The sequence below is a fragment of the Crinia signifera genome, chromosome 19, assembly GCF_055691185.1.
Source record: "Crinia signifera chromosome 19, ASM5569118v1, whole genome shotgun sequence".
NCBI lineage: Eukaryota > Metazoa > Chordata > Amphibia > Anura > Myobatrachidae > Crinia > Crinia signifera.
The window spans coordinates 25,049,966-25,072,126 of record NC_139226.1 but is presented as its reverse complement, the minus strand read 5'-3'; the positions used below and the strand labels follow the sequence as shown (position 1 = coordinate 25,072,126).

At 46.7% G+C, this 22,161-nt stretch overlaps 1 protein-coding gene across 1 annotated transcript; it reads left to right on the top strand.

Annotated features, from left to right (window-relative positions):
* The first annotated feature begins 5,330 nt into the window (after positions 1-5,330).
* On the top strand, positions 5,331-14,903 carry LOC146041753 (uncharacterized). Its single transcript, XM_083161659.1, has 3 exons — positions 5,331-5,534; positions 6,328-6,669; positions 14,138-14,903. The coding sequence occupies exons 1-3, from the start codon at positions 5,495-5,497 to the stop codon at positions 14,386-14,388; spliced, it is 633 nt and encodes a 210-aa protein (XP_083017785.1). The 5' UTR covers positions 5,331-5,494; the 3' UTR covers positions 14,389-14,903.
* Positions 14,904-22,161: the final 7,258 nt, after the last annotated feature.

Below are 22,161 nucleotides of genomic sequence, written 5' to 3'. Positions count from 1 at the left end.
TTAATGCAAGTGGCTGTGTCTAGTGTGACAACATATATATCCTGTGTCGACATATATATCCAGTGTCTAGTGTGACAGTAGTGTGACATTTATCCTGTGTTTACAGTGACGACATATATATCCTGTGTCCAGCCAGTGTGACATAAATATTATCCAGTGTCTAGTGTGACGAGCGACATATATCCACAGTGTCCATTGTGTCGACATATCCAGTGTGTCCAGTGGGACATTTATCCTGTGTTTACAGTGACTACATATATATCCTGTGAACACACGTCTAGCCAGTCATATCAAACGAATTAACCTTAGCGGTAAATTGGGTGACACATGTCGCAGACTGATAGACCTCACAACCTAGATAGGGGTCTATAAGGGTAGACTAGATAGGGATCTCCAAACCAGGGGTCCTAGAGAGGTGGAGGAACTCGGTTATCTGCCACCAATTACCCCCCTCCCCTCCACCCATTAGGTGATGGATAAGTTCATCAACCTGATCACGACAGATAGGGTCTTATTAGATTTTAAACTGATCAGAACAGATAAACACTTGCCGCAGGTTTGAAGTCAGTCTCTGCACAGACCGGCGGCTGCGCAGGAAACTCATACAGGGGAAATTGGGCCAACTACAGTAAATGAAAACAATTTTGTAAACTGTGAAGTGATCAAAATTGACTAGAAATGAGTGGAAACTAATGTTATTGAGCTTAATAACACTTTAGGGGCAAAAACAGGCCCAAATTCTGTTATTTTAGCAATTTTTAGCATTTTTCCAAAAAAATCCAGATCCAAAGCAAAACCCGCAAGGGTGGTTTTGCCAAAACCAATCCAGATCCAAAACATGAAGGGAGATCCAGATCCAAAACCAAAAACCGAAAAAGTGCCCGCCGCTCATCTCTAGTTATTATACAGGGGGAGCAGCCTGTGGGGTCCTGTTATTATTATACAGGGGGAGCAGCCTGTTGTGTGCTGTTATTACTATTATACAGAGGGAGCAGCCTGTGGGGTCCTGTTATTATTATTATTATACAGAGGGAGCAGCCTGTGGGGTCCTGTTATTATTATTATACAGGGGGAGAAGCCTGTGGGGTCCTGTTATTATTATAATACAGGGGGAGCAGCCTGTTGTGTCCTGTTATTATACAGGGGATCAGCCTGTGGGGTCCAGTTATTATCATAATACAGGGGGAGCAGCCTGTTGTGTCCTGTTATTATACAGGGGGAGCAGCCTGTGGGGTCCAGATTGTGCCATATTCTGTAATGGGCATTACGGTGTGTTCCATAATGTGTAATGCCTCCTTTTTCAGATGCCACGCCTCCTTTTCATGAGACCACGCCCCCTTTTTACAGCGCGGCTATGCCGCGCAAACGGCCCCGCCTGCTGCAGGTGGGCTTGTGTGCTCAAAATGCCAGGGCCGATTTCTGGTCCCAGTCCGGCCCTGCGCGTGGTCTCATAAAATGAGCATGGTAGCTTCAGAAAAGTGGGAGTGGGCTCTAATACAGGCCTGTACGCAAACTTCAAAGTAACAATAATAAAATAAAACTTAAAAGTAAAGAAGTCACTAAATGAACAGCAGTTAAAATGAGCAATAAACAAACATACATTCACATCATATACAAATTAAACACTGCCCTGGGGATGGGCACGCTGGCCGGGCTGCCATACAGGGTCTTGGTCCAGGCTAGGCTCAGGGACAGCTCGGTGTCAGACTCGCACTTTCTGTGAAACATGGTGTAGCCATGCCAGCTTCCCCCATCCCTGTGCGACTGCAGCACTGGAGACAGTTCCGCCATCTTCTATGGGGGAGATGCTACGGTAATGGGCACAGGCTGCACAGCACAACATGCAGCGCCGGATCTCCAACTGACACCCCGCATGGGCCGCAGGGATCCTGTGGAGGCTTTTTAACCCTACTCTCTTCCCCCGCCCCACTCTCTCTCTCTCCCTCTCTCCCACTCTTTCCATCTCTTTCTGTCGGTCTCTCCCTTTTGCTCCCTCTCTCTCTCTCTCCCTATCTCAGTCTCTCTCTCTGCCTATCTCCATCTCTCCCACTCTTTCTCTCTCTTTCTGTCTCTCCCTTTCGCTGCCTCTCCCTTTCCCTATCTCAGTCTCTCTCTCTCCATCTCTCCCACTCTTTCTCTCTCTTCTGTCTCTCCCTTTCGCTGCCTCTCCCTTTCCCTATCTCAGTCTCTCTCTCTCCATCTCTCCCACTCTTTCTCTCTCTTTCTGTCGGTCTCTCCCTTTTGCTCCCTCTCTCTCTCTCTCTCCCTATCTCAGTCTCTCTCTCTGCCTATCTCCATCTCTCCCACTCTTTCTCTCTCTTTCTGTCTCTCCCTTTTGCTGCCTCTCCCTTTCCCTATCTCAGTCTCTCTCTCTCCATCTCTCCCACTCTTTCTCTCTCTTCTGTCTCTCCCTTTCGCTGCCTCTCCCTTTCCCTATCTCAGTCTCTCTCTCTTCATCTCTTCCACTCTTTCTCTCTCTTCTGTCTCTCCCTTTCGCTGCCTCTCCCTTTCCCTATCTCAGTCTCTCTGTCTCCCTATCTCCCTCTCCATCTCTCCCACTCTTTCTCTCTCTTTCTGTCTGTCTCTCCCTTTCGCTGCCTCTCCCTTTCCCTCTTTCTCTCTTTATTCTTGAACTACACTCTGTTTACATAAATCGGCCCCTTAACCTCAATAAACAGTAAATGGGCCCCTTATTGTTGACCTCTATGCTACTGTCCATTGTATATAGACATAATGGTGTTATGGATTGATAGATCTACGGTGTCTATGTAGATAGTCAGTGGGTCGACAGCAACAGGTTGATATGTAATAGGTTGACAGGGTCAAAGTTCGACATTCAAAAGGACGAAAATGAGTTTTGCCCTTTTTGTGTCAATGTCAACATGGACCATCAATTAGAGCCACACTTCCCCTTATTTGGCTTCTCTCGCCGTGTTTCCGGCAGGGGGCCTCGCTGCATTCGGTGCGCTGATATACTCTCCCTCTATACCCATCACTTGACGTCAGTGCCTGCCAATCCGTGCAGCTGACAGGTAAGTTGTGGGCTTCCTGTGCGTGCACCAGCGAGTGGATATGTAAGTGTAAGCATGCGCTCCCAGTGTAGAGAGGGAAGTTGACAGTGTGCTCTAGTCTGTCAATAAACGCAGCCTAGCGAGCAGGGCTAAATAACCCCCTTTGATCTCATTTCTATGTATACTTATACTATAGGCCCCTCTCCTTTCTCTTTGAGGATATTAAGAAGTGGACATTGTTGCCTGGAGTTACACCCCCTCCGTACTAATAGTCTCTGTCAGCAGTTTCCATGTTATTTTGGGATACTGAACACATTCCCCAGAACTAATGCTATCTGCAAGGTCATCCAGTAAGGCCACAAGTCCTGCAGTGCAATAGGTCACCTGTCAGTGGTGTCGGTAACATGTGACTATGACATCGCTCAGCGTTACACAAAGGTTTCTTAGTGGAACACACGTTCCTGCCTGTATCGCACTGCTTACACTCTAAACATGTGCAGAGATGAGTAACGCTAAGTACACAACTATACAATCCGGTTATCGCTCCAGATCTGAGGGGTATCAGGGAGAAATAACCAAACACACGGGTCATAGGGTTGACAAATGGAAGGTCGACATGCATCAATGTTGACACCTCTGAAGGTCGACAGAGGGTTAGGTCGACAAGCATTAGGTCGACCTTCAGAGGTGTCGACATTGATGCATGTCGACCTTCCATTTGTAAACCCTATGACCCATACCCGTGCCCATGTGGTCAACATGTTTTTCACATTTTTTGTCCCAAATGTCGATACAGTTAACTTGGAAACCGTAACTTTGCACCGCGTCCCCTTCCATGGCTCCATGCACTTGCCATGCTTCGGGCACGGTGCCTCTCTACGCAAGCACTATTCTCCCACCATGCCCTAGTGGACAGTAGGGCCTGAAATACCACCTGTCGGCACATGTCGGCTCATAAAAAAGATAAAAAAACCAAGTTGACCTTTTGAGATTTGACCTTTTCTTTCCTTTTATTGGTCTGAATATCACAAACTCTCAAAAAATGTGTCAACCTTTTGACTGTCGACCTAATGCATGTTTCGACCTAATGACCCTATCGACCAAACCCCATGTTGACCTTCTGAGGTGTCAACCTTCATGCATGTCGACCTTCAGTGGTTGACCCAATGTCGACCGTCCTCTTGTCGAACTAACAACCATATACTCACCATTTGCAGGAGGTGCGGTGGGACTGTGTGATAGAGCGCAAGCCCCAGGGTGAGGGATCATGTCAGTGCGATAGAGCACAGGCCGTATATGGTGAGGGAGTGCGTCAGTGTGATAGAGCACAAACCGCAGGGTGAGGGAGCATGTCAGTGTGATAGAGCGCAAGCCCCAGGGTGAGGGATCATTTCAGTGCGATAGAGCGCAGGCCGTATGGTCAGTGTGATAGAGCGCAAGCAGCAGAAGGAGGGAGTGCATCAGTGTGATATAGTGCAAGCAGCAGAAGGAGGGAGTGCGTCAGTGTGATTGAGCACAGGCCGCAGGGTGAGGGAGCGTGTCTGTGTGATAGAGCGCAAGCCCCAGGGTGAGGGATCACGTCAGTGCAATAGCGCGGAGGCCGTATGGTGAGGGAGTGCGTCAGTGTGATAGAGCACAGGCCGCATGGTGCGGGAGTGCATCAGTGTGATAGAGCGTAGGCCGCAGGGTGAGGGAGTGCGTAAGTGTGATAGAGCGTAGGCCGCAGGGTGAGGGAGTGCGTCAGTGTGATAGAGGCACAGGCCGCAGGGTGAGGGAGTGCGTCAGTGTAACATAATGCAGGCCGCAGGGTGAGGTATCACGTCAGCGTGATGGAGCTTAGTCTGCAGGGGGAGGGAGTGTGTCAGTGTAATTTAAAAGGGTGGGGGCCATCCCTGTTATCAGTGTATGGGGCCCCAAGATTTCTGTTGCCGGCCCTGACCCCGATAACGGGGTTTTTACTGCATTTCTGCTTTAGAGAATCTCCCCCATAGTGAGGATAGGACAGGGGAGGGAGGGAATGGAGACAGGGGAGGGAGGGAATGGAGACAGGACAGGGGAGGGAGGGAATGGAGAGAGGACAGGGGAGGGAAGGAATGGAGACAGGGGAGGGGAGGGAGGGAATGGAGACAGGGGAGGGGAGGGAGGGAATGCAGACAGGACAGGGGAGGGAGGGAATGGAGAGAGGACAGGGGATGAGTTTAGGCAGCAGTTTCAGGTGACAGGGGAGGAACACTTCGGTAAAGAAGGAGGTTTTGGACAGCACAGGGAAAGGTATAAGTAGAGAGTGCAGCTTACAGTATTTGCAGACTGAACATTGTGACAGGGTCTGTCTACTACTACTGTATACTGGAATTTAGACTAGAAGAAGACAAGCAGAGACCAGGAACGCTGGAATGTACAGGGGGAAACTCTGCTGAAGGGAAATAGATCACACAACTGCGAAACTCCAATTACTGCCCCACCAGCCGTCCTCAGTAAGAGCGATGGTGACTGCGATGGCCCCGGGGGTCTTCCTCCTGACAGGTAACTGGCATATTGTAACACGGCGGTAACAAGGTCCTCAGAGAGGCCGTGCTATAATAGCTATGGTTTATGTGAGAGCCCCAAACTTCCATCTCAGAGACTGTAATAATGTATGAGGGATACATTATTACAGTCTGGAAAGGTGGCGTGTCATGTATGCTTATACTGTATACCCTCCTGGAATGGCCGGGAGGCTCCCAAAAATTGGGTCCCCCTTCTGGACCCCCCGGGAAGGTGGGCAAGTCTACTAAAATGCTCCCCAAATCCACCGCACCCTCCAGGAGCTGCTGAAAAAAATTTCCGGAATTTGTGGCTCCTTGTGCGGCGGCGGCTGGACTAAAATGACAGGAATCGCGTAATTTGTCACCAATTTAGCCCTACCCCCTCTCCGTAGACCCACGAATCGCAGCATATGTCTGGGATTGGGGCAGGGCTTGGTGACATCATCCTCACCGCCCCGGACATGCAGCATGTGTTTCTCCCAGAGAGGTGACATCAAAAGTCGGCATGGATGGTTTTATGTTACATGATATAGTGAGGGGGGGGGGGGGGGGATCAATAAGCACATATAAATGTATGTGGATGGGGATTGGTAGCTCTGTACGCAGCCCATGAGCTCAGGTGTCAACACTGACACTAAAAAAAAATGGCGAAAATCTCATGTCGATCATTTTGTGTGTCACCATTTTCTATGCGCATATATTGTGTGCATTGATCTTTTGGAGTCGACCTTGACATAAATGTAATAATAGTGTATGTGAGTGTGTGCTCCTAATGTCATCGTCTGTTGCAGCACTTCTTGCCGTATGGACGGATCCAGCCGTTGGTCGCATTGAGCTGAGCCCACCGGCACCACTGGTAAATGGTTCTGTCATGTTTAATGTAATTGGCGTCACGGGGAGGATCCGATACTCGGAGTGGTACAGAGGAGGTAATACAAATGCAGCCAATCAGATTTTTAGGTTGCAAGAAGGCCTTCCCCCAATACATGCGAACAGTTACTTTATGGAAGCCGTTGGGTATCCTAATGGCTCCCTCCAGATTGTAAATCTCCAGAAAGAGTTTGAGGGTCCTTACACAGTGGAGATCCAGGTGGACCATCTGATACAGTACACGGTGCAGCTGACTATACTCGGTAAGTACATAATACCTTGCTAGATTTTACATTTTGTTGTAGATATTAAAACTATACATGTGTAATATTTAATTACTAGGTGATTCATCACGCCCTACGGGCGCTCTTCACACCGTCGTAAGGGGCTGCGCCCCCTTAATTTGTGAACATTTGTATATGAGAAAGATGGTTAGAATTGTATGTAAGATGCCTGTATTGCAACTTGAGTTATAGGTGAAATGTGTTAAATAGAGAGCATATGATGTGGAAGGGGGTGTGTATTGTTTTGTTTAATTAAAAAGCGGTTACAGAGTAAGATGTACATTGATAGTGTGGATGGTACAGTGACATTTGTGGGTGTGGGGGGGGGGGTGCGTGTTGTTTAGGTGTGTGTGTGCAATAGTACAGTAGGGTGTTTTTGAGTCAGCGGCTCCCCACTGGCGGAGGTCACGACACAGGAAAACAGGAGGCTGGGAAGTGATAGGGGTGTGTGGGCATAAGGGGGACTAAAGAGGAGGGTGGGGGACACTGCAGATTCTGCCAGTGGGTGAGGGTCCAGCGTGGCAGCACAGGAGTACAGGACGATGGCCCTGAGTCAGCGTCTCCTCCTACTGGGTGGGAGTTAGGGTGCATGAGAGCAGGAGGCTGGGCTATGAGGCATGATAGGGGTATGTGGGCAACACAGCATCAGCAACTCCCCAGTGGTGGAAGTTACGGTTCAGGAGAGCAGGAGGCTGGGTAGTGATAGGGGTGTGTGGGCATATGGGGGACTAAAGAGGAGGGTGGGACACACTGTGCAGCTTCTGCTAGTGGGTGAGGGTCCAGCATGGCAGCACAGGAGTACAGGACGGTGCCCCTGAGTCAGTGTCTCCTCCTACTGCGTGGGAGTTAGGGTGCATGAGAGCAGGAGGCTAGGTGGTAAAGCATGATAGGGGAATGTGGGCAACACAGGGTGAGCGGGTCCCCACTGGCGGTAGTTACGGGGCAGGAGAACAGGAGGCAGGGCAGTGATAGAGGTGTGTGGGCATGAGGGGTAGTAAAGGTTTTTGCCTGTTGCTGAGTAGAGATGGGCATTGGTGCAGACGCCATCGATGGTTGGCATTGACGGCGATTTTGCACCCTGCCATCGATAGTATTAAAATATTACTTGGATAACCATTGATTGTTCTAGCTATCGATGCTCATCCATTATATCAAAAGTATTCAACATCGGCCATAAACCATCGAGGGTGAAGGACAGTATGCAGCTCCTGGCAGTGGGTGAGAGTCTCCTCCCACTGGGAGGGAGTAAGGGGGTGCATGAGAGCAGGAGGCTGCATAATAGTGGTATGTGGGCAAGACATTGATAAAAGTTGTGGCGCTGGTGCAGAGGACCGTGGGGACACTTCTGGCAGTGGGGGAACCTGCAGCGCGGCAGCCAGGGCCGGATTTCCCACCTAGGGGCGGCACCTGCTTGTGGCGGTACAGGATCCCTCATTCTCACGGGGGTACGTGAAATGCGAGAGCAGGGTCGTGGGGGTCCGCAGGGTGGGTGGAATTGCCGGAAGGGGGTCAGGGGGGTCTGCAAATTGCAGGACGGTGCGGGGGTCCGCAAATCGCGGGAGGGGGATGCGGGGGGGGGCGTGAATCGCAGGAAGGAGGGGTCTGCAAATTGCGGGAGGGGGGTTGTGGGGGTCAGTGAATTGCGGGAGGGGCGCGAAGGTGCCGTGAATCGCGGGAGAGGCGCGGGGTGCCGTGAATCGCAAGAGGGGCGCGGGGGGTTCCATGAATCAAGGGAGGGGGGCGCAGGGGGGGGTTTAATCATGGGAGGGCGCAGGGTTCTGCGAATCGCGGGAGGGGGCGGGGGTCTGTAAATCGCAGGAGGGGGTGGAGGTGGCGTGAATTGCGGGAGGGGGGCGTGAATTGCGGAAGGGGGGCGCGGGGGTGCCGTGAATCATGGAAGGGGGGGTCCGCAAATCGCGGGAGGGAAGAGCGGGTGGGGCGCGAATCGCGGGAGTGGGGGTGCGGGGGGGTGCGAATTGCGGGAGGAGGGGCCCACAAATCATGGGGGGGGGCACGAATCGCGCAGGGGGGTTTTGCCCGCGAATCGCTGGAGGGGGTGTCGCGGGGGTCCTGCAAATCGCGGGAGTGGGGGTGCTGGCAGAGGGGGGGGGGGTGCAGGCAGACCTGCCGCTCACCTGGTGGCTGTGGAGTAGCAGTGTCTTTGCCTGGCAGCATGGGGAGGCAGAGGGTGTCTGGCACTGTGGGCTGGTTCTCTGTCACTATGTGAGTGTGTGTGGGCGGAGTCAGAGGCTCCACCCAGCGTTATAGACACACTCACACATTGAGTGACAGATGTAGCCAAATATATGAGATTAAAAATTACCACAGATATTCTTCTAATGAATAGCGTCTGTATATAGCAATGTGACCGCTATCTGGGTTTGTCTACATCATATCTTTAGTCTAACAATCTCAAGTATAAGAGTGCGCAACTGGAACAATTTTTGGTTAAAAAATAGACCGTTTATTTGGCACCACCATAAAACAGTATATTTTTACACCGAATCATTCAAATATAACTTTACTGCTACAGTGAGACATTCAGCACATTTTTCATAAAAATTGTTATTAATTAGAAGAAGCGAACCTTCTCATACACAACAATAATCAAGATTTTCACTTAATTCGGGGATCAACGGGGTTCCCTTTAGGGGTTAATTTCCTCTCTGTGGATATACTTATATCAAGGGAACTGTAGCCATGTTTTTGGTATCGTTGGTATGTTATTATGTAACCCAGCAGCATCCGGCTTTATTCAATCGGGTCCCTCTTTTGAGTACAGATCCAGTATAGGCAGTCCCGGTATCAGGAAAGAAATTCTCTCTCCGTTTACATTTTATATTTTATAGAGGAAACAATCACAGTCTCTCTCAGCAGTGCAGAGTTTAGTGAGCGCAGCCTCACACACCTGTGGGAGCCCGACAGCCACTCATAATAGATACATATTGTGCTAGATAGAGTCCCAAGATCATAGGCGTGCGCACAGGGGGTGCCGGGGTGCCCAGGCACCCCCTAATGATCAAGTCTCCCCACCATAGACTCTGAAGCTGGCAGTGGCAGGGAGTCGGCGCCACAGTCTCTGTACACCGCGGCCACTCCAAAGATGGCCGCCGCCTTAGAGCATACAGACACTAGAGGTCTGCATGACCTCTAGTGTCTATTAGAGGAGCGCAGCTCGCCCAGCAGCCGCGCCATAGAGTAACAGGGAAGCAGCACCTTCCCCTGCAGTCACACCGTGGAGGAAGCAGATCTGTTCCTCCAAGAACTGCTATTCCTGCGCAGGGCTCACTTGTATGCCGGGCGATGAGGTGGTACAGAGCAGACGCCTTTCGGGGTGGGCTCTGTACAGCAGGGATTCCCACTGCAGCTGGCCTCCCCTTCTCACTGGCCCTCCCTGGATCCTCTGGCCTCCATTACACCGTGCAGCTGCTCCCACAGATTGGTGAGTGCCCAGGGATCACTGTACCCACCTACCTCTCTGTGTGTGTGACCCCCTTCCTTTTGAATGTGTGATCTTCTGTACACTGCTGTCCATGTGGTGTGTGTGTGTGTGACCCCCTCTACCCCCATCATCCCTGGTGTTTGACCCCTCTGTACCCCCTTCACCTGTGTGTGACACCTTGTCCCACGCTACCCCCTTCCTCTGGGTCAGTGATCCCATCTACCCCCCTGGCGGGGGATGTAATATCCTACAACTTGCAGTCATCTGTAAGCTCACAGTGAGTTTTCTTGATATTTTAAATGGACAATAATTTAAAAAGGCAAGACTAGCCTATATGTGCCTTTAAAACGATTGCCTAATTCGAACATCTGTAGACTCATGAGAACAATGCAGTGGCGTAAGTTCATCCCAATTGCCCGGAGGCAAGCAAAGTGTTGGTGCCCACCCCCCACCCCCCCCCCCCCCACCCCCAATACATACACATACACACCTCTGTCACTTAATAAAAACAGACACTTCTGTACAGGGGTGGATTCAGAACAAAACAACAGGGGGGGGGGGGGGGGGACCATGAGAGGGGGAGGGGTTATTTGTGTGTGCTCATAAAACAATGGGTGTGGCCTCACAACAATTTCTTGGCCTCTGAAGGCATGATGAGGAGAAGCAGTGGTGAAAAGTGAAAAGGTGATGGGGTGGAGAAGGAAGGGAGGCAGTGATGGAGTGGGGAGTGAGAGGTACAGTAAAAGGGGAGAGTGAGAGGGAAATGGGGAGTGAGTGAGAGGGTGAAGAGAGAAGGACGGAAGGGGTGGAGTTTTGGACAGAGAGAGTGGGGGGGTGTGAAAGAGGGGAGAAAATGGAGAAAGTAAGTGTGAAAAGTTGGGGAGGCTGAGAGTGTGAGAGGGGGGAGAGAGTGTTAGAGATAGAGAGGGTTCTAGAGGGAGAGGGCTGAGTGTAGAAAGGGGGGTGAAAGAGGGAGGGTGAGAGAGGGTGAAGAGACAGAGTTGAGAGAAAGGGGGGAGAGAGTGTGAGCGGGAAGCAAGACAGAGGGGGTTAAAGAGAGAGGAGATGGGTGAGAGGGTGAAGAGGAGAAAGAGTTTGAGAGAGAGGAGTGAGAGAGGGGGATGATAGCGGAAGAGTGAGTGTGCGAGAGGGGGAGAAGAAAGAGGGATGAGAGAGGGAAGAGACAGATATTGAGAGAAGTGAGAGGGGGAGGGAGTGAAAAAGGTAGAAAAGAGAGATAGGGGTGAGAAAAGGAGTGAGTGGGAGAGAAGGGTGAGAGTAAAGGACGGGGAGAGTAAATGTGAGAGAGGGGGAGAATAGAGGGGATGTTGAGGGGAGAATGAGTGTGAGAAAGAGGGAGAAAAGGGGTGGGAGTGTGAAAAAAGGGAGAAAGTTAGAGAGGGGGAGAGGAAGTGTGCAAAAGAGGGAGAGAAGAGAGAGAGAGAGCATTGATGTAAGTGTGAAGGGAGCAGCATACAGATCAACATTACCTTCTCTGTGTCACTGGATCCCCGTAATAATGGTGGTGCTCATGGGGGGGGGGTTGCCCAATGTCCCATGGAGGTGTTGCAGCTCCCTGTATGTGTCCTGGCTCCCTCCAAGAGTGGTATACGGGTCGGCCTGCTTCTGTGTGAGGTGACATGCGGGTCGTCCAGCTTCTGTGATATGCGGGTCAGCTGTTTAATATGTAAAAAAAAAACACATAAACGACACGGGTTGTTTCGTTCACGTGCCTTGGTGGCCCTCCAAAATCTGCCACTTTCTCTGTCACTTAAAACACACCTGTTTCACTGAAAACATGCAGCACACCTCTTGAATAACATACACTTCTGTCACTAAAAAAATACACACATACACTTCATTCACTTATAAACATCCACGCACACCGACTGCTTACTTATTAAACGCCTCCTGGCACATCTCACATTATTTGCATAAATGTACCCATTTATTTGGGCTGCAGATAAAGAAAAAATAACCCATACTCACACATATACCTACATAAAGGGGGTCTTTCTAATTTGTTCGCATCCACCGTGTGTTCGCACAGGGAACCGATGTTGTGCGTATGCGCTGGCGCATGTGTATCGCCACACTGTTCGCCAAGCGCAGGCACCCATGGGAATGCCCAGCATTTTATGGGTGTTCCCATGGTAATCGGCCCGTGACGTGGGTGCCAGGGGTGGACAGCTGACATCACCGGATGTTAGCTGGATGCCAAGTTCCTCTCCAGCGTGCACGCATGTCTAAGTGTCCTGAGAGTCACGATCTGCGTGCACGTTCCACATCATTGGATGGTCTGCGATCATCGAATCATGTGGGTGTTTCCATGTAGCCTGCGAATGGATGTTTATGTTAAACATCCATTTGCAGCCCATGAGAACGAACGTGGCATGCAGGGGGGGCGGGGGTGTATGATTGGGCCGCGTATCATATATATACACATACTGTCACACACTTATACATACCTACACTTATGCATACATATAGTCACACACCTATTCACCCATGCACACATTCAAACAGTATAATAATAATTACACACAGATAAATACATACAGTATATAATACTTACACACACAGATAAATACATACTCTATATAATAGTTACACACACACACACAGATAAATACATACAGTATATAATAGTTACACACACAGATAAATACATACTCTATATAATAGTTACACACACTCACACACAGATAAATACATATTGTATATAATACTCACTCACACACACACACACACACACACACACACACACACACACACACACACACACACACACAGATAAATACACACATAGATAAATATATACTGTACATAATAGTTAAACACACACACTGTCACACTCACCATGCTGCTGCTGAAGGGCCTGGGATGGCTGGCAATGTCTGTGTGTACAGTCTCCAGTCCAGTGCCGTGGAGCCACGCCCCCTTTTTTCGGACTGCTCCCCCGGAGCCACTTGCTCCCTCTTATCTTGCTGCAAATTACAACTGCTGCACCACTAACTGCGTGCACTCATGCATACCTCCCAACTGTCCCGCTAAACGCGGGAACGTCCCGATTTTTGGGTACGTTCCCGCGTCCCTCCCGCGGCCGGCAGTGTCTCATAAACCTGTTTTTACATCAAGTCATCACAAACCCATCTGCCATGGCGTACTGATTCTGGGCAACAGGAAGCCCCCCCCCCCCCATTACCATTTCTGAAACGCCCATAGATAGGGGACACAATGCCATCTGACTTGCATGTTCATCTGACCACTTATATCTTAGGTTCTGACACTATCTTTAATAGTGCAATAACACTTACATCCCATTTATGGAGTTTAAGGGACTAGAGTTACACAGCATAAGAGGTAGATTTTACTAAACCTTCTAAAAATGAAAAGTGGTGATGAACCAATTATATTCTGTCTGATACACAATTTATAATTATTAGTAAATTTACCCCCCTAACCTGGAAACAGGTCCGACCTCCGACTCCGATGCACATGGAACCGCGCATCAGATCAATCGGATGTCAAACACATCTAATTTGGCCACTTTTCACCCAATTTCTCAGCCCGATCCATCGGAATTGGATTAAAAATGGCCAATTCGGACCAGTGGATGGGGCCTTTAGACTTATTCCTTGTTTGTCTTTTAACTTTGCTGTTTTGTCACATAATATGCTATATATATATATATATATATATATATATATATATATATATATATATATATGTATATATATATATATATATATATATATATATAATCAGGGAGGAGAGTCTTGTTTGTCTGACACATGCGTCCAATTGTAATATCCTCCAAGTTCAGCGGCCAAACTCCGATGTTTTTTAAAGGGGCAATCATTTATGAGGCATGGTTTTGCCTTGTAAGTGATTGCCCCTTTAAAAAAAACCTCAGAGTTCGTCCAGCACCCCGCAATGCCGCCAAAGACGGAGGCTATTATATTTTGGCTGATAAAGTACTTACAGTTGTGTCTTTAATTCCAGACACGTCAAATCAACTACATCAGGTTCATCCGGAACGTGCAGATGTTGAGAACTCCGTGGAAGCAGCACCGCTTGGTGATAAGCAAACACTCCGGATGGTCCAGTACATGAAACAGAGCTTAATGTACCAAAATAAGATAGCCACTATTATGGAACGAATAGAGAATAACTTGGTCAAAATGGCTGATGCGCTAAATAACCTATCTGGCTTAGTAAAAGAGCGAAATTCACAGCAACACAGCACAAAATAGTCCCATCCAACACACCTGCGACAAGTACACAGAGGCAGGATGTGCGCACCAAGGGTGGGAGGACAGTTTACCAGGTACATAAAAAAATTGTGAATGTTAATTTTCGAACACTGCGCTGGTGAATAAATGGTGTCATCACGGCAGAAGAAATAGTTTTAATTAAGACATTTGTACTTAAATACACATTAAGGGGAATATGTTCTAAACCTTGCGATAAAGTGGAGAGAGAGAAAAAAATCAGCCAATCAGTTCCTTACTGCCATGATACAGGCTGTGTCTGATTGGTTGGTACTTTATCACTCTCCTAAGCTTAGTACTGTACATCTGCCCCTAATTACAAATGAAACTCTTTGATATCATCTCCCAATAAAGGTAAATTAATTAGAAGACTCTCCTTCCCCCCTTCTGGCCGATATATAATACATCTAAATGTTCCGCACTCTCCCAGGTGAATAAGATTGTTGAACGCTCTGATACCCTCCGTGGGTTAGTAAACCGATATGCTGTAACAATTACTGGTGGCCCTGGAAGACTTTGAAATGCTTCAGATCTGTTTTCTTTGTGTAATAAAAGTTATGAACTGGTGTGTGGTCCCCTTCTTACAGCATACTTGCCTACTTTTGAAAACTAGTTTCAGGGAGATTATATTTGGTAGTAGAATTTTGCAAATGCCCCATTGAGGGGGAAGGGGGTGTCATGCTCCACCCAAAGGGCGTGTCTAGTTCCATATATGGAGAGATTGTGAAAAGAGATTGTGAACGTGGCACCTAGAAGCGTGGGTGTGTACTGCTACGTCCGAGAGGAATCTTTTAAAATTACAAATACACAAATGTAGATGAGCCCCAAAGCAGTTAGTACAGGGTTGCCGACCCTCCCGGAAATCGGGTCCCTCTCCCGGCGCCCCGAACGGGTGGGCAACCCTCCCGGATTCAGGGGGGACCCCGCTGACCCCCGGATCGCGGCATTAAAATGCCGCAATCCTCGGGTCTCAGAGGAGGGGGCGGAGCTAAAATGGCACAATCGCGTCATTTTAGCCCCGCCCCCTCCACGGAGATCCGTGAATTAGCTGCTTTAACAGTATGGAGGCGGGGCTTAGTGATAGCCCCGCCCCCTGAGTGGCTGCTGAATCTCTCCTCTCCGGGCTTCTCCCGGAGAGGAGAATCTTAAAGTCGGCAACCCTGAGTTAGTAAGAGCTATTATACTTGGTAAAGTGCTGGGAAATGGTGCTGATGATTCAATGTAAATTTATCTGTCTCTCATTCCTTTTCCCCAAAAAATTTAACAGTGTAATGTGGGCTAGGTGAAATGAGGGAGTTTGGTAGACTAATGAGGGAGAGAGGGAGATTGCTGTTATTTCAGGGAGTCTCCTGCAGAATGCAGGAGGGTAGGCAGCTATGTCTTCCAGTAATTACTGGTTACCTCGCTATCCCGAAGTATATAAACACAGACGGGGGGGGGGGGGGGTCTTATATAACAAACACCAAACCATGTACTTACCTGATTGTGTACAGCCGGTGGCAGACGCCTATCAGACGTCAACAAAGATCCCTATCACACACTTTGTAGTCAACACCTTCCGCTCCACTGCTTTTTGGGGAAGAGTCATAAACGTGGAACCTCAAAAAAGTCAGTTACATTATATAAACCGCTCACCATAACACTGGGTGAAAAAAACTTATTATTTATCACTCAGTATAACTAGATGCATATTCCTATATAGCCACAAGGTGGTAGCAGATACATATGTAGCTTTCACATCACACTTTTAAAACGGTATATTGCCGTTTTTTTGCCTTTTAAAACGTTTAAGGCTGCAGTGTGAAAGTGTCATAGTTGAAATACCATTTAAAGTTAACTGGTATTTCAACACTACACAACAAATGGTATTCCCAAGTGGCGCTGTAGTCTCCTCTCAAGAGATATATGAATCTCGATCACCAAAGGGGATGGAATTGAATCTCCCTCCTTCTGTCCAGTCGTTTCTTAAAGACAACCACAACTGACCTGGGTAAAATTCCCTATGTGCCCGTAATGGTTTCTTTAAGCTTCCACCGCCTCTGCATGTACAAGGGACGTTTTCAAATCAGTAGATCATCAGGACCCCATGAAAAAGTGAACTCACCAGAATCAGGTGCCCTATGTGCATGGAAAGGTTTCTTTAGCCTCCAAGCTCCCACAAGAAGACAGCTTACTCCGTGAGATTCTTGCGGTGTCCAAAAACATTTATTTGCATCAACAATAAAAAGGCATAAAAATGGATTAAAAAGTGGGAAGGAAATCCCAAGGTGTGTGGTGGTCTGGGTTACCTCCCAATCCGGATAGAAGGCCGCCCAGTTGCTGAAGATGGTAACCAGCACCTACCACTAACCTTTAGGGTATTTCTCTACCTCCTCCAACCACCAACGCGTTTCGGGCTATGTGAATAAGCCCTTTTTCAAGGTGTGGAGGATACTACCACATGTAGGGTTTATATACCCCATACTAAAAACCATGTGATGGGTGTTAGCCAAAACATGGAAAATACATAACATAAAATGCAACCTTAACAATCGTAAAAAAGCACATTTTCAAATCATCAACAGTATTGGTAAATAAGTTAAAATCAATTAAAATATAGACCAGCAAACAAGATTGAAAAAACTCACAAAATATACATGATAACCCAGTAAATACAGGTAAGTGATCCAGCATTAGTCCATTCATGGTTTTACGCATCTCGGGTGTGCACAGCTGCTTTATTCCTGCAGCTTGATATCGTTTCGCGCTGTTCCCAGTACTTCCTGGTATCTGACACGCATAGCGCGTCATTTCGCGTCACTTCCGGTGACGCTGGAACGCAGCCGACTTCCTGTCGCGTATCCTGCGTGTCATCTGTACTAGCGCTGTCACGTTCTCCTCCCAACTTTATTAGGTGCGTCTGTTGGATCTGAATGGAACGCAAATCACTTCCTGAAAACGGAACCATGCGTTTCACTGCTGTATATTCTGGGTTTTGCTTAGTCGTTTTTTCTCTGGTTGTGCATTAAATTTCTCCCATTGTTCCATAACATACAACACAGGGTAAAAAAAAACAGATATTAGTGGGGGTTACATTAATTGATAACAAATTCCTAAAAATAAGTATTATGATCTCATTTTATACAAGAAAAGTAAAAATTGAGAAAAATCGGAACAGATGATAAAAGATGGGTACAGAGGGGGGGGTCACAAGAAACATTTTAATTCAAACGCCACGTTTAAACCTGCTGGCTCAATGGTATTAAGAGAGTAGATGGTTCTCATCTCCTCTTGTGCCAATTTTTTGTCTCTATCATTAACCCTCCAATGCTCAGATATGAGCTTTATACCACAAAATTTGACAATATGTTTAGTGTCCCCACCATGCATTTTTTTAAAGTGTAAAGAAACATTATGGGACTCAACACCCTTGGTAATGTTCCGACAGTGTTCTGCTAATCTGATTTTCAATTGTCGGGTGGTTTTTCCGATATATACTTTTTGACATGAACACTCTACCAAGTAAACACAATATTTGGTATTGCAGGTAATGAAATCAACAATATCAAGCATTTTATTGTTATGTGGGGCCCGATACTGTTGAATCACTTTAGTTGACCCCTTACATGTGCGGCACATCATGCAGGAGCCGCATCGAAAAAAGCCTTTAGTTTTGATGTAAGTTAAGGGGCTGGGAGTATTTATTGCACTCTTAACCAGTTTATTCTTGAGATTTTGTGCCTTCCGATAAATGAAAGTGGTTTTGTCCCTGACATACTTATTGAGAATGGGATCATTTCGCAGAATCCCCCAATGTCTTCTGAAGATTTGTTCAATCTGTTTAGATTGACTTGTAAATTTCGTAATGAAGCATACCCCCAGATCATTAGATTTCTTAATGGGAATGGATTCTTCTGTACCAGATCTCTGCAGAATCGCTTCAGTACCTTTGCTCATAGCCTCCTCTATCAGTATATGGTCATAGCCTTTCTGTTTAAATTGTCGGCTAAGTTTTTTTGCATGTTGGTGATATACATCTAGATCGGTACAATTTCTGCTAACCCGATTAAATTGACCGTTAGGAATACTGCGCAACCAGTTTGCATGGTGGTTACTGCGGAAGTCGATATATGAGTTACTGTCTGTGGGTTTTTCAAAGTTCCTGGTTTTTAGACAACCATCGTCAACATAAATCAGCAAATCCAAAAAACTTAGTTGGTTTTGACTTATCTGAAATGTTAGCTGTATGTTGAACTGATTGGCATTAAGTTCATCACAGAAGGTGGTGAGGGATGTGTGGTCCCCCTTCCACACAAACAGAATATCGTCAATATAACGACGATAGGTGACCAGGCTGGCGTCCAGGTGGGGTCTGTTCCAGATGTTAGTGTCTTCCCACCACGCCATAAATAAATTGGCATAACTGGGCGCCAGCCTGGTCCCCATCGCCGTTCCCCTAAGTTGTAGGAAAAAATCACCATCGAACCAAAAATAATTGTTTTTTAAAATTAAAGAAATGCCTTCCAAAATAAATGCCTTAAGGTCCGATGGCGTATCATCCCTCTCCAAAAAGAAATCGACCGCCCTAAGGCCAAGTTCATGGTCAATTATAGTGTATAGTGAGGTGACATCGGAGGTAACCAAAGTATACTCCGATTGCCACCCCACTTCCCTCAGCATCTGTATGGTGCTGATGGTATCCTTCAGGTAAGACTTTGTTTTCAAAACAAGCGGCTGTAACAAGGAATCGATATAGTGTGATAAGTTAGACAAAGCAGAGTTAGTACCAGCCACAATTGGTCGACCGGGGGGATTAGTCGACGACTTGTGGATTTTGGGGAGCACATACACAACCGGTATGGACGGTTTTGGTATGTGTATGTACTCGCCCACTGTCTTCGTAATAGTTCCCTTAGAGGTATATAATGCTAAAAACACCACAAGCTTCTCCTGGATTTTATCCGTGGGGTTACCCCTTAATTTTTTGTACGTGCTGGTATCTGTTAACTGTCTCAGGATTTCAGCATTGTAATCTTCAACCGACAAGACCACAATACTTCCGCCTTTGTCGGCTGGTTTAATAATTATTTCCTTGTTATCTTGTAACATTTTAATCGCCTGCCGTTGGTTTTTAGAAAGGTTAATATTTTTGACTGGTTTCAGCTGAACTCTATCTAAATCTTCGCGAACCAATTTTTCAAATGATTCTACGAAGCAACCCTTTTTGTGTACAGGAAAAAATGTGGACTGTTTCCTGAATACAGAGAAATTGTTGGGGATATTACCTGGATCGTCACTCCTTTCTTCTTCAAAAAACCGTTTGAGGGTTAGTTTACGGATAAATTTTTGAAGGTCCAAAAACACCTCAAATTTGTCCACTTTATTGGATGGGGCAAATTTCAAACCCATCTCCAACACACTTATTTCATCCTCAGTTAAACTGTAATTACTAAGGTTAATGATCTTAGTTTTATGGCTCTCATCCTTTACAGATTGACTTTCGGTCTCAAGGGGGGCGATGGTATTATTAACCTCATTCTGAATGACCCCTATATTCCTTTTAATAAATGATCCTTTCTTTCTTTTTCCCCTTTTCCCCCTTATTTTATGTTTTTTAGGATGATTTATCTGTAGACATTGCGTGTTGGTCGCCTGTCTAAAAAATGATGGCTATCTGCTTCAGACGGTTCATTTCTCCTATTTCGTTGAGGTTTAGGGGTAGGAATATTCGTCCGGGTGGTTCTCCCTCTATTTGGTGTTTCTAATGGGGGACCTTGTTGGGGTATACCCTCTCTTTCTCTCCAATTTTCACCAGAATTTTCTCTCCATGCTCTATAGTTGTTGTATTTCCTATATTTATTCCGAACTATAGGGTTGGAGTGATAGAGATTTTCACCTCCATTGTCTCTATTATTCCTAGTTGTTAAATTAGGTTGTACAGCTCCGTTATTCCTAATTTTTTTAGGGGGGGGCCTATTGTTTTCTGGTTTTTGGAGGTTAATTTTGGATCTATTAAAACGGGTTTCCTTTTTTGTCTGTAGGTGCTCCGTACCTTCCTTGTAATCATTAGTATCCCTAATAAATTTCTTCTTTTTCTTAGTCATTAACTCTTTTTCATTTCTATCTATCCTACCTGTAATGTCTACCTCCAGTCTCTCGTAGTCTTTAGATTTTGTGTAAGGTTCAACCAGAGATCTGTAAGTACTGATCTCCTGTTCAACCGCTTTTAGCTCATCTTTTTTCTGGCTGATAATTAGCTCCATCAATTTTATTGAACAATCGTCCAATATTTTGAACCAACTGTCTTTAAACGTGGTTGATTCACTATCAAAAGATGGAACTTTATCAATCCTGAGACCACGTGGTACAATTTTATTGGAAATATATTTTTCCAGGGAGGCTAGCTCCCACCAAATTTTACCTTCTTGTATAAGTGCCTTTTCCAATTTATACATAACACTTTCTACATTATGGTCTGCCAATTCAACATCATCATTATGATTAAACACTTCATTGGCGCAGATGTTTCTGCGTCCTCTATGCGCAAACATACTGCTGGGCAGCTAGTCAATTTCCAATATGGGAGAAACAACAGTAGACACAAAATTATGAAAATAATGACTGCGCCCAGACTACTGCAGCCTAGGGAAATACCTTGAGGTTCCCGAACCTCAAAACATAAACAATACACAACAAATGGTATTCCCAAGTGGCGCTGTAGTCTCCTCTCAAGAGATATATGAATCTCGATCACCAAAGGGGATGGAATTGAATCTCCCTCCTTCTGTCCAGTCGTTTCTTAAAGACAACCACAACTGACCTGGGTAAAATTCCCTATGTGCCCGTAATGGTTTCTTTAAGCTTCCACCGCCTCTGCATGTACAAGGGACGTTTTCAAATCAGTAGATCATCAGGACCCCATGAAAAAGTGAACTCACCAGAATCAGGTGCCCTATGTGCATGGAAAGGTTTCTTTAGCCTCCAAGCTCCCACAAGAAGACAGCTTACTCCGTGAGATTCTTGCGGTGTCCAAAAACATTTATTTGCATCAACAATAAAAAGGCATAAAAATGGATTAAAAAGTGGGAAGGAAATCCCAAGGTGTGTGGTGGTCTGGGTTACCTCCCAATCCGGATAGAAGGCCGCCCAGTTGCTGAAGATGGTAACCAGCACCTACCACTAACCTTTAGGGTATTTCTCTACCTCCTCCAACCACCAACGCGTTTCGGGCTATGTGAATAAGCCCTTTTTCAAGGTGTGGAGGATACTACCACATGTAGGGTTTATATACCCCATACTAAAAACCATGTGATGGGTGTTAGCCAAAACATGGAAAATACATAACATAAAATGCAACCTTAACAATCGTAAAAAAGCACATTTACAAATCATCAACAGTATTGGTAAATAAGTTAAAATCAATTAAAATATAGACCAGCAAACAAGATTGAAAAAACTCACAAAATATACATGATAACCCAGTAAATACAGGTAAGTGATCCAGCATTAGTCCATTCATGGTTTTACGCATCTCGGGTGTGCACAGCTGCTTTATTCCTGCAGCTTGATATCGTTTCGCGCTGTTCCCAGTACTTCCTGGTATCTGACACGCATAGCGCGTCATTTCGCGTCACTTCCGGTGACGCTGGAACGCAGCCGACTTCCTGTCGCGTATCCTGCGTGTCATCTGTACTAGCGCTGTCACGTTCTCCTCCCAACTTTATTAGGTGCGTCTGTTGGATCTGAATGGAACGCAAATCACTTCCTGAAAACGGA

What these genes read in the sequence shown, in the direction of transcription:
- LOC146041753 (XM_083161659.1), top strand. Translation starts at nt 5,495, where the DNA reads ATGGTGACTGCGATGGCCCCGGGGGTCTTCCTCCTGACAG. An exon ending in GGGGGTCTTCCTCCTGACAG is followed by an intron (nt 5,535 to 6,327) that starts GTAACTGGCATA and finishes CGTCTGTTGCAG; the next exon opens with CACTTCTTGCCGTATGGACG. An exon ending in GGTGCAGCTGACTATACTCG is followed by an intron (nt 6,670 to 14,137) that starts GTAAGTACATAA and finishes CTTTAATTCCAG; the next exon opens with ACACGTCAAATCAACTACAT.